This window comes from Saccoglossus kowalevskii, chromosome 1 (genome assembly GCF_978046115.1).
Source record: "Saccoglossus kowalevskii chromosome 1, keSacKowa6.1, whole genome shotgun sequence".
NCBI lineage: Eukaryota > Metazoa > Hemichordata > Enteropneusta > Harrimaniidae > Saccoglossus > Saccoglossus kowalevskii.
In genome coordinates, this window is record NC_140641.1 from 12086169 (window position 1) to 12102119 (window position 15951).

General features: G+C 33.8%; 1 protein-coding gene across 2 annotated transcripts in view; it reads left to right on the plus strand.

Moving 5' to 3' along the window:
- Positions 1-15951, plus strand: part of LOC100375527 (serine/threonine-protein phosphatase 2A regulatory subunit B'' subunit beta-like) — a 79000-nt gene that overhangs the window by 57805 nt on the left and 5244 nt on the right. For both annotated transcript variants that reach the window (XM_078010071.2, XM_085498775.1), the window contains 5 exons: positions 6756-6842; positions 13260-13416; positions 14440-14488; positions 14641-14727; positions 15045-15189. In XM_078010071.2, the coding sequence (XP_077866197.2) occupies positions 6756-6842; positions 13260-13416; positions 14440-14488; positions 14641-14727; positions 15045-15189 (525 nt within the window). The remainder of the gene's footprint in view (positions 1-6755; positions 6843-13259; positions 13417-14439; positions 14489-14640; positions 14728-15044; positions 15190-15951) is intronic.

The following is a 15951-nucleotide window of genomic DNA, read 5'->3' on the forward strand; positions in this document are numbered from 1 at the left end:
TACAACAAACTTTAATAGTTCCGTTATCCTAGCTAACCAGTGTGTGTGTGTGTGGGGGGGGGGGGGGTATCAATAACAAGAATGTATTAAAAAGATAGTTTTTAAAAAGGTTAAAAAAAATACTTAACCCACTGGACGTTCATTATTTTAAATATTACTAAAAGGGGTTACAATTTTCTCTTGTAATAACCTTTTAATAATAATAATAATTTTTTTCCCAAATCCCGCTCACTGACAAAAATTACCCATCTCCCCTATTCCCCTCCCCAGACTAACAATGTGTTTCCTTGTGCCTCTAAACAGACACAGTATTTAAAATAAGTGTTCACTTAAATTTAAGTTAGTAAATGGGATAGACAATTAAAAAGGTATACTATAACCAGTGTCCTCTAAGATACTTCCTGTCTTGTGTTTATGGTGGATACTGATGGCATCAGTAAATTGAGTTAGGCCTTCATGCAAGGTTATTGATTTCTCATAGCCAATCTGAGACGTGGTCAGTTGTCTATATAATATTCACAGATGTCTACTGTACATTTCTACGAGACGTTTCTCAGTAACTCCAGAAATTCAGTTGTATATCCATCAAACCACACAACATTCTGACAATTAAAAAGATTTTTACTATACTGAGCATGTACAAATGTAACTGCACATATGTCCAATGCATTATGGGAGAGAACTTCTTATTGTATATATTCTGGAAAATTAAAAAAATTATGTCTATTTTTGGAGCGCCCCATGTATTATCAACATGTTTGCTTTATTGCTGTCATTGTATTGAACCAGAAAACCACAGTGGTCTCAGCACATTGTCATGTTCAGTGTGGGTCCTAAGCACCTCACACAACAAGTGTAAAATACATTGTTACACTAAATAGGAATGCATACAGCATGACTGTTGTTAATATATTGATACTGCAACTAAAATTTATTGTGAATTGTTAATAAATATCAAGGCTTAGTTTGAACTAACATCACAATACCAAAATGTCCCAAGAATTAGAAAGTTGACCAGACTGTGTGTAGTCACTTTTGATCTCTGATGTTTGATTTTGATTTCACTGAAACCCAACTCTTAGATGTAAGACTTGGTTATTCTTGTATCATAACGTGTCTGCCGGCACTTTCATACTGGTTCTAACTGTATTAGTGTGAAACCTGCAGCTCCAGACTACCATGCTGCTGGTAGCATCCTACACTCTCAATGTTGGTATATATATATTAGAGAGCATTTAATCCTTGTTCAGATGATTTCATAAGCTAGCTTCAGGCACTTGTTTGAACATTTCTAATTGAACATGTGAACCACATGCTATCAACAGCTATCATGTGTCAGCAAACAATTGTTTTTTCATCATGGTTCAAGTAATTGACTTCATTGCCCAGTTGGATGCAGGGTGTTGGGAGTCCAGTTCAACGACTTCATCGATCAGTGTATTACATTATTTCTGTTTCACTCTACATTCAATTTCTTCTTCGGACGTTCACCATTCTGTTGTATTGTACATTGTATGTGCAGTATGAATTGGCTATCTTATCTCAATCTTCTAAAAAGAAATATGGACAATTTTACTGTGCATTTTTTCTGACCTCTGTGATTGATTGGTTGAATATATATCATTTTAAATACATCTCTAAGTAAAAGTACAAGTACAAGTCACCATTAAAATAATTTATACCAGTCATTGATAAATTGTTTGTATATTGACCACTGATCTAGTGGTTGTATAAACTAAGTTCATACTTTATATGTATTGTGACAATCTGGCAATTAAGTATCAGAATTATATACTGCCCTAGTGTAGATATTTAACATTACTGGCATACTAAAATAAAGGATGCCAGTCATAGAATACCTGGTAGGTGCAGTGTATGATGATCTTACTAGCTGTGAATCTTCACATCAGTAGGATATATCACTGATCATTGGTAGAACAAATAGCAGACATGCACTAGTGTCAACTTTGTTATATGAAAAGTGGTTAGTTTTAGTTTGCTACAGTTTTTCACAAGTTTTGATTTATTTCTTTTGCTATTGCCCCAGATCTATAGCTGTCCTGGAATGTATGTATGCAAGCGTTGTAATTGGCAGTTGTCCCACATGACTGCTTTTGTCATTGGGCAATTTAATATGAAAACTTTACAGCAAAGTACAAATAAATACAGAAAATAACTACATTTTAGCCGAACAAGTTTACATTGTCTTTTGAGCAGTTGAGCATATCCTGACAGGTCTTAGATATTGTAGCCACCACTAACTATTTTTGGCATTCAAGGACAACTGCACTAGTTTCTCAGATTGGTTGTCCCCCTGAACAAGCAAGTATTTGTTTTATTTTGCGGCCTATTTTGTATTCTTCTTCCTAGATCAGCAGTGAGCATGAATAACAAAATTGATTTCTTTTATATACCGGTATATCAGTACGGTATTTAGGATACAAAACATTTCTGCTTAAGATTGCATATTTGTGGTGTCCAGCAAAGTACAAATAGTAGTTTAGGCAAGACAACACCTGAAACCCAAATCATCAATCATGTCATTTTGAGATAGCCATGTCATTGATTTTTGAAGCAGATTAAAACAGTACATTGATGTGACCTGTTAAATGGAACGTGGATTGCTTTGCAACATCTGGACTTTGTGTATGTTTTACATATCTCTGTGTTTGTGTATTTTTTTTTTCTTCCCATTGTTTTTATAACTTGCATTCCAATGTGAATGAGTTTTCACTGTGCTTTTTATTCAGCATAAAGCTGAAAGTCATACGGGTTACTCAATATTACTTACAAATGTTTAACAAAGTTTAATACTATTAGTTAAACCAGTTTCCATGAACTTAGGTGTTGTCCATTTTCAGACTTTCCAGGCGAACGAATTACAGGTGCTCATCATTTTGTGATTTAATTTGAGTCCCATCATTTTGGAGCTTGCATGGATGGATTTATGGAACCTTAATTTGCATAATTTTGTTTTGCAGATCTGATTTTAAAATGTTTGACTTCTTTGATATATGGGATAAATACATATATGCAAATGCATTTACATAGGATTTGATTCTAGTTAACAGACTGCTGGCCAGTTGGCTTAAGTATAGCGTACTAGTACATGAACTTTGTAAACTATCACAAGTTATGTTATTTTATGTTATTAACTTGAGCTCCATGCGTATTATATAAGAGTACACAGCTTTCTTTCAACTTTATTTAGAAATTACTTTAGAGCACTAGAAAGTTTGTCTATATGTTACTGGTAGACACAGAAACTGAGCACTTTTAATCAGTGTCAGCTTGTCTGTAATATATCTAAAAGGGATCACCTAAATCAGGACAGCTTTATTCCGGTCTTTGTTTTACTGAATAAATGAGTATTCATTTGTATACTAGTATGCTACCAACAAAATGGTTTGTGTATCTTGGTAACGGTATAATTGCCACGTAATAATACTTAACATAAGGGCTATTGATCGGTTGAATTGGAGGCCAAGAGTGTTTTCATTTGAAACAAGTGATTATGTAAAAGTTGACTTATATCGTCTACCAGTCTTTGCTATTGGGCAGTGTTCATTCTCCAAACTGAATACATGTATCTATTCCCACAGCTCACTAAATTCTAATTGACTAATTTCTCAGGTTTGTGTAGTGTGGGAACCTGATGACTAACTTTGTTTTAGCTGGCGATATGCCAGTTCAGTCTGTAGTTGTCTCATCTGGACGTGATCATCTTGTAGCTTTCAAAATGGTCATTCCTTTTAAGTTGGCTTTGTTTGTTCCTATTACTGTCTTGTACCAGTGAAACACGAGTCTTTCCTAATTTAAGCTTCCAGCTGGTTGGAATAGAGAAAGGCCAATAGTTTTCGCTGGTCATGTGTTGAAAGATTAATTGCTGCTATATTTAGACTTAAAGTTGAGAGGCAACCAGTCTTTTTGTGAAAGTTAATACCCATAAGTTTAATTATTTAGGGACCGCAGATTTCACAGGTGGTTTGAAGAAATACACACGTCTGCATCTATCAAGATGCCAGGCCTGTAAATGGGCACTTTTTCAGTTGACCAGAGAAACAAATAAATAATATATGTATATTCTTGTCTTTTGTAAAAGTTTTTGCCATCCATGCCCACCTGTGACCACTGAAATATTTGCTCTAATAAAAATGCTTGAGCTTACATACATATTGTTTTGTTCATGTGTATTTCTAGGTGTTACTGATAGAGCTGATCCGCTAGTCTGTAAATAATATTGTAAAAGTTTCACTCATTTGAATATGACTCCTGTGTGTAGTAAATAAAATGTTTTCACAAATTTGTGTCTTCTCAAATTTATATTACAGTATATTACATGTGTACCATACACATGTTTTGCAGCTTGTTACATGGACAGAATACAAAATATCTCACATGACTGCATACTCGCATTGTAATAGATAAACCAAGTCATACAGTAGATACAGATCTTGTACAGTATCATACCTTGGCTGTGGGTTCTGAATGATAACTGTGGTGCTGAGACGTTTCAGTACATAACATTGTATTTGAGTGTCACCACTTGGCTGGTATGTACAAATGAAACACAGCTAGAAGTACATACCAGCAACAGCTTCCCGATGTATAGTTGATGGTGTGGCAATCTATTACTTTCATCAAGTTAAACTATAGACAATTGAAAAAACATCAGTCACGATAGTTTATGTCAGCATCTTGTCCTATTGTATATATACATTTGTAAATAATTTCAGACATAGTCTTAAGCCTGATTACATAAGAATAGATCTTATCCACATTACTTCATCAATACTGACAGATTCCCTGGTGGTGTGGTCATTTTGATTATTTATCTTATAATCAATGAAATTAAACACTGCCCACATTCCAAGACTCTTGGAATGTGTCCTAATACTGATTATGTAACAATCTGCATTTAATAATTTATTTGCTATTATGGTGGCATGTTGTCTACATTCTGGGTGGATAGATCATTTTAAATAACTTCTGAAAAAAAGAAGACTTTAAAGTTATATCCATTTGCAAAGATCTCGCACATTTATCTTGAATGTTCCTTTGTCAAAAATGGTTTTAAAGTGTTTACTGACCATCATGCAAACATTAATATTCCCAAATGATATACTCATAGTTCTGACTAGTTTGTGTAGCAGGTACTTTATGACACTGACTTGTATGTGTTAATCTCAGACTGCAATATTATTGGCACTGGCGCCTTTCAATTTTCCAATTACTTGTATATAAAAGAAAACATGTGTTTAATGTTTCAATGATATTAATGGTTTTCAGTACAAGGTTCACTGACAGAGAATAATATCTCACTAATGTATACATGCAAGCACTACAATTTTGAGATTTAGATGAATTTTTCATATGTTGCCCCATTGGTGAAATCGCTGATTTCAACTGCCTGGTAGGACATCATTTGATGATTCGACATATAAACTATGGGTACTATATTTTCTCTATTAGAAGCACATGCACTTATGGGAATGACTGATTAGCATAGTGAGCATAAAAGCCTTGGTGACAGTTTGTTACTTCAAATTCAACTATAGGAACATTTTTTGGGGCTCACATGCACCTCATTTGAAGATGTTTATTGAATAGCCATGTCATGTGATCACAAACATAGAATATAGTTTCTGTTGCATTTACACTCAAAGTAATAAAAAAAGTCCATGACAACATGATATTCAGTTTCTGAGACGGTTGTTGAACCAAATAAACTAGACAACTCTGCGCATTGTTGTTTTATCATTTTCCCATTAAACTGATGACCATGTAGCAAAAACTCTTTATTAAAGTGATTTAACTTAATGTCGACTTTATCGGCCAACAAAAAAATAAAAGCTGTAAACTACCAGCTACAACTTGCTCCTTTTGCTGTTAAATTTTAACATCAGCTGTTGTCTTTAAATATACCCAATCATTTAGTAGGATATACATTGTAATATATAAAATATTGGACAGTTACAAAATGTGGTTTTGTTTTATGCTGTTTCATAGAAGAAATTTTACGGTCATTGAACGAGTTTTCATGCGAAAAAGGGCATTGGTTCTTTCTTTTAAATTTCTTATAAAAAAAGTTGGAAACTGACACTCAATTTAAGGTAGAAGCCTACTCATAAATTAAAAAACCCAGAATTTATTCATTTTGCAATAAATTGTACTCCAAGGCAATATATGGATATTGACCTAAAAAAAATTGGGGGTCACCGGCCTTTTTTTTGAGAAATTGATGGTTGTATTTTAGTGGAAAGTCGCCATTTTGACACTATTATAACACTTTTACCGCAGGTTCCTATGACAGAGATATTATGCAATATCTCAAAATTTAACCTGGTGACACAGGCTGAAAAAATCATATATTGTTAATGATGGAGTACTTTTTGTTCTGAATTATTCTATGGAATTGTTCTAAAAATAGCAATTTTCAAGAAATATTAGGACACGTTTCTCAAAAAGCGTAACTGTAACACACAAAATAATGCTCATTGTACCATGAGACATTAGCTTCATGATTGTACATAATAAACTAATGAACTTATGACCAATTTTGTCAAAAATTATGACTAGGCTTCTACCTTAAGTAGACAAATTAATTATGCGCAATATATTGAGGTAATTCATAATATTGTATGGATATCTTAAATAACTAAATCTTATAAGTGATCCCCATTAAAATTTTATGATTTCATATATGTACAAACAACTAATGCTTATTTACAATAATATTTTTTGCTATTTTTCAGGTTATTGCAAGAATATTTTATTGTGTAAATAGATCATGGACAGGCAGGATAGTTGCAAATGAACTTAGAAGATCAAATCTTTTGCAGGTAAAGTACATTTTCACATCAAATATCAAATAAATATTGTGCCATTCAATGTTTTCTGTTTAGATAGATGATGGATGAAATAGGGAAAACAAAATTTCAACATATTTAATATCATTATTCCCCTTTTGCACTGAGATAGTTTTTTCTCTGCAACATCTCATACGTTGTACACATTACTTTCGCTATATTGATACTTTACTTTAAAGTAGTGTACTGTATTTTCACTAATGGGTAAGAACAATCCAGAGAACATTATTTTTTCCCCTTATGGTTTTCGTGGAATTGTTTTTTTTTTTGTGCTAGTGGGTTGGTACAGGTTTTGTCACCATATGAATTTTTCTGATAAGCCTGCGCTTGATGTATACTGTGTGACTAAATATTGAACTATACTTATTTTGTGTCACACTCATTTAAAGTTTTTAAGGCCTTGGCAGCAAATTGAACTTTCCGGAAGTACAATGAACCAGTTGGACTCTCAGTAATACAGAAGTTCAAGTTCAATGAACCAGTTGGACTTTCAGTTACAAAATTTCAAGTTCAATGAACCAGTTGGACTTTCAGTTACAAAATTTCAAGTTCACTAAAAGAGTTCATACTCGTGATTAATTTTGAGTGATGGTTTCAAGGACTTTTTTTTGCTTGCATTCTTGAAAATGTTGATCTGAAATGTCAGTTCAATCCCAGTCAATCCAAAAATGTACCCTGCAACTCTCAATATAATCATGTATGATGATTTCATTTTAGCCAATAATAATTAATGAACAGTTGTCACAGTTGGTGTGATCTTGATTTAGTTATAATAGGTATTTAAGTCTGTTTATTCAGTTTTGAATCAAAAACGCAGGTCTTCTACATATCGTGCTAGATATCACCTTACTTTAACCGATTCAAATATCTAGATTTAGACTAAGCTGTGTTTTAAGCTGAGCTGTATATTTAATGTTTATTTATATTAAATTATGTAGTTCGTAGTTGTAAAATGTAGTATTACTGGTTACATTAATTGGATCAACAAATTATGGGAAATTTAAAAACATTGAATAAGTGACAAAAAGAAAACTAAAAAAAGAGACTCAAAGTTGGTTCTATAGAAATTTTGATGTTGTGATTTCTTCATAGTGGTGGCCATTTGACATAACATAATGAAAATGGATATATCCCGAATTTCTTCTTTTGAACTTTCAAGTAACTATGCAGTCATAGATAATAACTAATAAAATCAAAATTTCATCAAAGACACATATTTATTTTCAAGTAAAGATACAAACATTATCATAAATTTAGCTGACTATATATGTACATTACCAATATTTCATGTATTAACCCTGGGGAGGGGGGGGGGGTAGTAGGCTCACAAATAACATCAAACTTTTCTTCCTGTCACAGCAGTTTCCTTCAGTGCACTTGGCATTGAACTGAATCCTCTGTTCATTATGTTCCCTGTTGTTTTCTCTTTAAATTTCCAACTCAGCAGCATTGGTGTCAAATAATAACTTCCTGTGTTTATATTGGGTGGGTGTGTGGGCAGCTTGTACTTTAAAACTGCTGAGCTGTTGTACATGTATGTTTGTATGCACATGTATGGACCTTCTTAAATTTATTTCAAATTTATGTCTGAAAAAAGCTGTTTTGAGACAATGTTATGAAATACTTGATGGTATCGTTACTGACAGTAATCCGTTCTCAATGCTAACATAATTACAGGATTTTATGGCATTTATTAAGACCAAATTTGCAAAAGTCACTGACACTCAATATCGTAGAATCCCAGAAAATATTCGCTGCTACCAAATTTTGCAATTTTTACTGAAGCGGTTCACATTTTTGTTAATTGGAGGAAAATTGAGATATTGACGTATTTGTCTTTGATTCACATTGTGAATGCCAGTTTCTATTAAAATTATGCGCTTTGCTATTGCTTTAAGTGATTCAAGAAACACTGACGACCAGCTGTTCTATATCAAATATGTACTGCTGACTTTTTTGATAGATTGTCAGCAAGCTGGATTGTGAAATAATCAGCTATCAGAAATGAAATAGAATGGGAGATATGACAATTTAAGTTTTAATAAGACAGATATCCCACAATACATGTATTCATCCTTTAGATGCTGTATTTTTGGATTCAACATTTTGTGTATTTCTATATATATTTCTATACCATTTTTGATGATTTCAGATGAAGTGCACATAATTTTTTATTGGTTGCGAGTCGTGATCAAAAATTGTGAAGAAAGTTATGGAGGTTTTATATATGAAAGATGACTTAGGGCTAATTATAATATTTTAAAATTCTTTTTTTCAGTGTGTTTGAATTCCAGTGTTTGAGTATTGGTCTCAGGGCCTGCCAGGTCAGAGAACACAATATTCAAAGCACTTGCTAAAATCCAAAGCACAGATGTAGTATACGAGTATATGCATTTTATTGCAGGGGATGACGACCCACATTTCAAAGGCTGGAATGACTTTCCTCTTTTGCTGAAAAGTACATTGGCTTGTGATGTGTTTAGGCATTGGAAAATTAATGCTTTGATCTATCAACTCTCTTTAATCATTCTGGACTACATCATTCCCTCCTTTGAAGTGGCCTACATTAGGGGTACATTCTCTTTAGAGACTTTGGAACTTCTAATTTGGTCAAAATTATGTATTACCTTAGATATAGACGATTACAGGAAGGCGTATGCCATACCAATGTTTGTCTAAAGGATAACCAGACTATCATGCTTTTTTTTTTTTACTATTCTGACTATTTAACACACTGTTTTTAATACTCCAGTCACACAAATGACCTGTGAATTAAGCTATAAGAAAGTAACTACAGGAATTCTACCAACATTCTTGTGTTGTTTTCCATATATCGCCTTTATGTGCCTCCCTTTTGAATTTACAGGATGACTATTTTACTAATGTTACCACTGCGTCCCAGCAAACTTTGAATGTTGAACATTACATACTCATCATCATCATCATCATCATCATCATCATCATCATCATAATCATCATCATCATCATTATCTTCATTTCCATCATCATCATCTCCATCATCATCATCATCATTATCATCACTATCATCATTCCTCTCTACATTCCATGTAGTTAGTTAGTATTTGTAAATTATTGTGGTAGATTTTTGCTGCACGTATTTACTGTATGAAAGTGGTTTTGATATACTGTAAATCTCACTATCATAAGTAATTCCAATTTAAGCACAATTTGTGAGAACTGAACTTTATGAAGGTCACTGTGACTCCCTGTCTAGAGGATTTTCCCCACTACAGAATTTTCGAAGTTCAACATATGGACTGGCAATGTCATACATCTGCTTTTTCAGTTGTATCTGCAGGATATAATGGAATTTACTTTTCTAGTTATACACTGGTGTTATTTCACATGGTTGTATGAAAACAATCATATTTTACATGCTGGGCCACCTGTAATATCATACTCTGTGGCTTAGTACTTGATTTGAAGTCGTTGAACTGATATACAAGATGTCTTATTATCAGATGACTTGTAAGTCTGTCCTTGTGTATACATGTGTATAACCCTGTGAACGCCATCATTTTTCACATCCACATTTGAGTGTAAAACATTTCTTTGTTCATTTTGGAATCAGGGTAAGGAAAGTACGTTTTCATTGAAACTTTCATAACTTTCATAATTTCTTGACAGCAATCTTTTGTTGCTAATTCTCTGTTGGCATGAAAAGATGGGTAACTTTAAAATCTTTGGAATGAATGATCTAAATGAAAGACAATCTCCTAAGAGGTTTATAGAGCCTGGTATAATAATATAGCTACATTAAAAATACAACTCTGTTTTAATAGTAGCATTATGCCACGCAGCTGAACAACAACTGTGTCTTCACATATAAGATTGCGTCAGTAAAGATTTTGTTTACTTTCTTGGAATAACTTTGTCATTTTTAGAAATGAATGGAATAAATAGAAGGAGAGTTCTATTGATATTCAATGTGTCCCTCAGAATTTTGCCCTCATCTTGTGAAACATTGATTACATTATCTACCTACAACTACCTGTAGTACACAAAGATATTTAGAACAGAATTCAAACTGCATTGAATAAGATAAGCATTTCAGTTCAAAGTAGATGAGTGTAGTGATCAAATGTTAGAGCTTTTGCGCATACTCCTCTGTGACAAGTACTCAAATGTCAATTTGTGTACCTGGGATGCTTGCATCCAAATTTGATACTGATATAACTCATGGGTAACATGAAACATATAGATAGGTTACAAATTCACATTTTGATTCAAAATGGCCAAATCCAGCCATGTGGATTTTTTGTATTGCCTCCCCCCCCCCCCCCCTTCCTCTAACACATCTGATCAAATTTGTTTAAATTTAAAACAAAGGCAAAATGGTTTCATGGATTTTGATTGATTCTATTTATTCTTTCCTTTGTGTCCCTAAATCAAATAAATACAGACAATAACCTTGTCATAGCCTGTGACTACCTAAAATACACTGTTTCACACTTGGTTCACAAGTATTTGACCATGATATGTTGTCTTTAATGGGATTGTTGAACTGTTTGTCGGAGTTGAAGAGTTCAGTCTTAACATAAATATCAAGCTTTTATGGTTTTAGCCAATTTTATTATAGTATAAATTGTTGACACTTAAAAATAAAATACTAAATTTCAACTATAAGAATGATAGCTGCTTTTCCCAGTGTCATAATATTGAGTTGAAGGACATGCAGTAATTGTAGACATCTTCAGTCAATCTCATAATTAGAAACTATCTTACTGTTGAATGCTTTTTGGGAAACTTTACTATGAATTGGCTTAAGCATGTGTATGATGATGCATTTAGTGTTGAAAATGTCCAAATGTGAATTTGCTCATTATTGAAATATGGATGCATCCTGTACTTGAATCGTGAACCTATGCCATTATGATATAGTAAGTACCTATGCCATAAAGGATATGTGACATAATATGATAAAGCAAACATGCCACAACTGCAGTAAATTTTCAGATATTATAGAATAATACATAAAATGTTGCACAAAAAATCTTGTGAAAACAAATTATGGAGTTCAAAAGGTTAAGTCAAAGCTCAAGCCAGTTTTTAGTCCCTGTTCGGACGTAGTCCGAAAACGGGGACTTGTGGTTTGCCCTGTGTGCGTCCGTGCGTCTGTGATCACCTGTATCTCGAACATGCATGCACCGATTAAGTTCAAACTTCACTCATACATTACACATTATATGGGACATATGCACATTTTTTTCATGGTCCGATTAACGATAGCCGAATAGCGGCCATTTTAAGGCCGAAAATGCATCAAAATTGCACATTTTCACCATTTCTGACCCGGATCTCAGTTATGCATGGACGGATTTTGTTCAAATTTCGTACATACATTAAACATAAAAGGACCTTGATGCACGTCATTTTTGGGGGGGGGATCGGGTTCAAAATGGCCAACTGGCGGCCATTTTGTTTTAAAGAATTCAGTTCTGGATCCGTATCTGAGACATGCCTAGATTGATCGAGTTCAAACTTCACACACACAAGGTACATCATGTCACAAATATGTATGTGCAGTTGTTTCATGATCTCATTAACGTTAGCCAAATGGCGACCGCTTTAAGGCCGAAAATGCATTGAAATCACACATTTTCACCATTCCGGACCCGGATCTCAGTTATGCATGGATGGATTTTGTTCAAATTTGGTACATACATTAAACATAATAGGACCTTGATGCACGTCATTTTTTTTTCCGGATCAAGTTCGAAAGGGCCGACTGGCGGCCATTTAGTTTTAAAGAATTCAGTTTTTGATCCGTATCTGAGACATGTCTGGATTGATCAAGTTCAAACTTCACACACACATGGTACATCATGTCACAAATAGATATGTGCATTTGTTTCATGATCCGCTTAACAATAGCTGAATGATGGCCATTTTAAGGCCGAAAATGCATCAAAATCACGTATTTTCACAATTCTGGAACCGGATCTCAGTCATGCATGGATGGATTTTGTTCAGATTTAGTACAATGTGTTGTACATATGCAGGTGCATTTCGGTCATGATCTGCTTTGAATGTATATGTCACTCAAATATGAACAGAACGGGACGTGTCATTGACAATGACTTGTTGATGATTTTGATTAAGATTCACAGTGATTAAATTACACAAAAGTTATTGTAATTCCCTGTCTAAAGGACCTAATTAAATGTTCACTGCTATAAAATTCACCGATTTCCCCCTGCCTCAAGTAAATTCAGCAAAATTTGGTCTGCACAAAATTAAGTATATAATTAATCTCAGCTGGCCCAATGTACTCAAAACTGATATAAGCGAGTAACATGTTTTGCATCTAGGATTACAATGTGCCTCACTAGTCCATACTCATATTTTATGTCTCATTATGTATTTCAGACAATTCAACTCTTAGAAGAAGAAGATGAAATCAATCAGATCACAGACTATTTCTCTTATGAACATTTCTACGTCATTTACTGTAAATTTTGGGAATTAGACATGGATCATGATCTTTTTATTGACAAAAAAGATCTTAGTAGACATAATGACCATGGTAAGTTGATAAGATTTATGTAAACAAGTTAATATTGACAATAAACTTATCTTTAGCTTCCGTGTCATACCAATGTCTGTCCATTTCTTTCTGTATGCGTGTCTGTATCAAATCTTGTTCACTGATATATCAAGAACCACTGGTTGCATTGAAATGAAACTTTGCACACAGCTACTATATCATGAGCACAAGACCTGGTTAGATTTTGATACAAATCTGTGCATGTAATTAGGTAATTTGCATATAATAATCAGTTTTAGCTTATTTATAGTGTATCTTTGCATCAGTTTGCACAAATGCATTGAAGCCTGGTATGTAATTGCTTTTTATGTAGCTCAATATCTCATAACAGCTTCTAATTAATATTCACATATTAATTAGCTAATTTGCATACTCATTATGTTTTCAGCTTGTTAGTTCCCGTTTGGACCTTTGTGCATGTGTCTTTGTGTATGTCCGTGCATCCAGACCTATGTCTTAGACATGACTAGACTTACACATCAATTTGTTTTTCACGATCTGATTCAAGATGGCTGATTGGCGACCATTTTGTGCTGAAAATCCATCGAAAGCAAGCATTTCTGGATTGGTACATATATTGGACAATATGGAACCTTGATCTTTTTCAGATCAGATTCAAAATGGCCGACTGACAGCCATTTTGTTTTAATGAATGTAGTTCTAGTGCCATATCTCTGACATGCTTTTACTGATTTTGTTAAAATTTTATATATTCGTTATACATCATGTCATAGATATACAGATGCATTGGTTTGATGATCTGATGTTTGAGTTAAAAGCTGTTTTGGCCTATTTATGTGATTTGGAGCAATTTTATGCACCTAAATAGTACCCTGGTGGTTTTAGAAAATACGGTAGTTGACAAGTGGAATTTTGGCAAGAGTTTCTGATACTTCAATCAAGGATGATTGTTATACTGCACAATTGTTCTTGTATGATGACAAAGATATTTCACGTCACGTTTCAACTATTGATTTTGATATATTTTGTTTTACTTTGTAGCTGTATCGTCTCGGATGATAGATAGAATATTTTCAGGTTCTGTTACAAGGTATTGTTTTCTTTCTTTCTTATTTTATTGTGTAAATGCATGGTCACAGTTGTCATTACCAGTATTATCATGTCATATACTCAAAGTCAATATTCCTACCTCATATCGCGATAAATGTAATATCAACTTCGTCTCTGCTTGGTTATTTCTAGGGGAACGATGCAACAGGAAGGTAAAATGAGTTACTCGGATTTTGTTTGGTTTCTCATGTCAGAAGAAGATAAAAGGCATCCTACAAGGTATAAAAACTGTGTCCTCACGCAAAACGTTTGTCTTTCGCATCAACTGACATGCAACTGACATTAAATAGCGCTGATTTGTAAGCACGATGAAACTTTTTTTGTTTTGTTTGCTCCCTTCTTGAAACAAGGAATGCTTTTTTTTATTTTTATTTTTTCATATTAAATATTAAACCAGCTTAAGGTTTTATTTTGAAATTCATTATCTTAATCCAAAGTAAGACGACACAAATATCTAAATAATGATGGTACCAATAGTATATGTGATACAGGATATATGCTAATTAGGTATATTGTTTCACTTTTCCTCACTTCAGTGTAGAGTACTGGTTCCGATGTATGGACTTAGATGGAGATGGTGTCTTATCTATGTATGAATTAGAATATTTTTATGAAGAACAACTACAAAAAATGGACAGTCTAGGCATTGAAACAATTTGTTTTGAAGATTGCTTGTGTCAAGTAAGTCTTAACATGCACAAATCAAAAAATTTAATATGTGAATCTGTACTACGGTATATCTGAATTTTGTGAACATTGGTCAATGCAGCTCAGAGTTATGACACAACATTTTTAGGTTTTTTCACCAAAAGTGACACTTTTGACCCAAAGTTTATACTTAACATGCACAGATCATTGTCAATGACTTGATGCTTTGTTAATTCTAGAAACTACTATTGGAAATTAACCAGGTTGTATTATCAGCATACAGATTGAACAAGTCCACTGTCACGAGGTCACTGGATCAAATATTAGCCAAAATACCAAATAGTATGCAATACGTTTACTACCTCGTGTGCGGGTTCTTAACCAATATAAAATTACACAATTTGTGTAACACAAGTACAATTTAGACTGATGGGCTCCAGTAGAGTTCAATATAACTATATGCACATAAGCAGCAATAATGCACACCGGCCAATCTTACACATACGACACTACACATGAATTACGTGAAACCATAGTTTATTAGGTACACAAAACATACTTGCTACAGTTCTCTTCGTCGGTATCGCCCGCCCTTGCAGAGGTTCAGCACTACACGCGGCCCTCACCACGCATGTTATTGGTAAGAGGTGGGGGTTACGGAATTTCGCACTGTAGACACCACGGCAAAGTCGGTAACTACCCTACGACCAGGGGAGGAACGGCGTACCCTACTAGTCACCTTTATCAGTGCCATGCACTCTTAAAATGTTACATAAATAAACTGGCCAGGAAAAT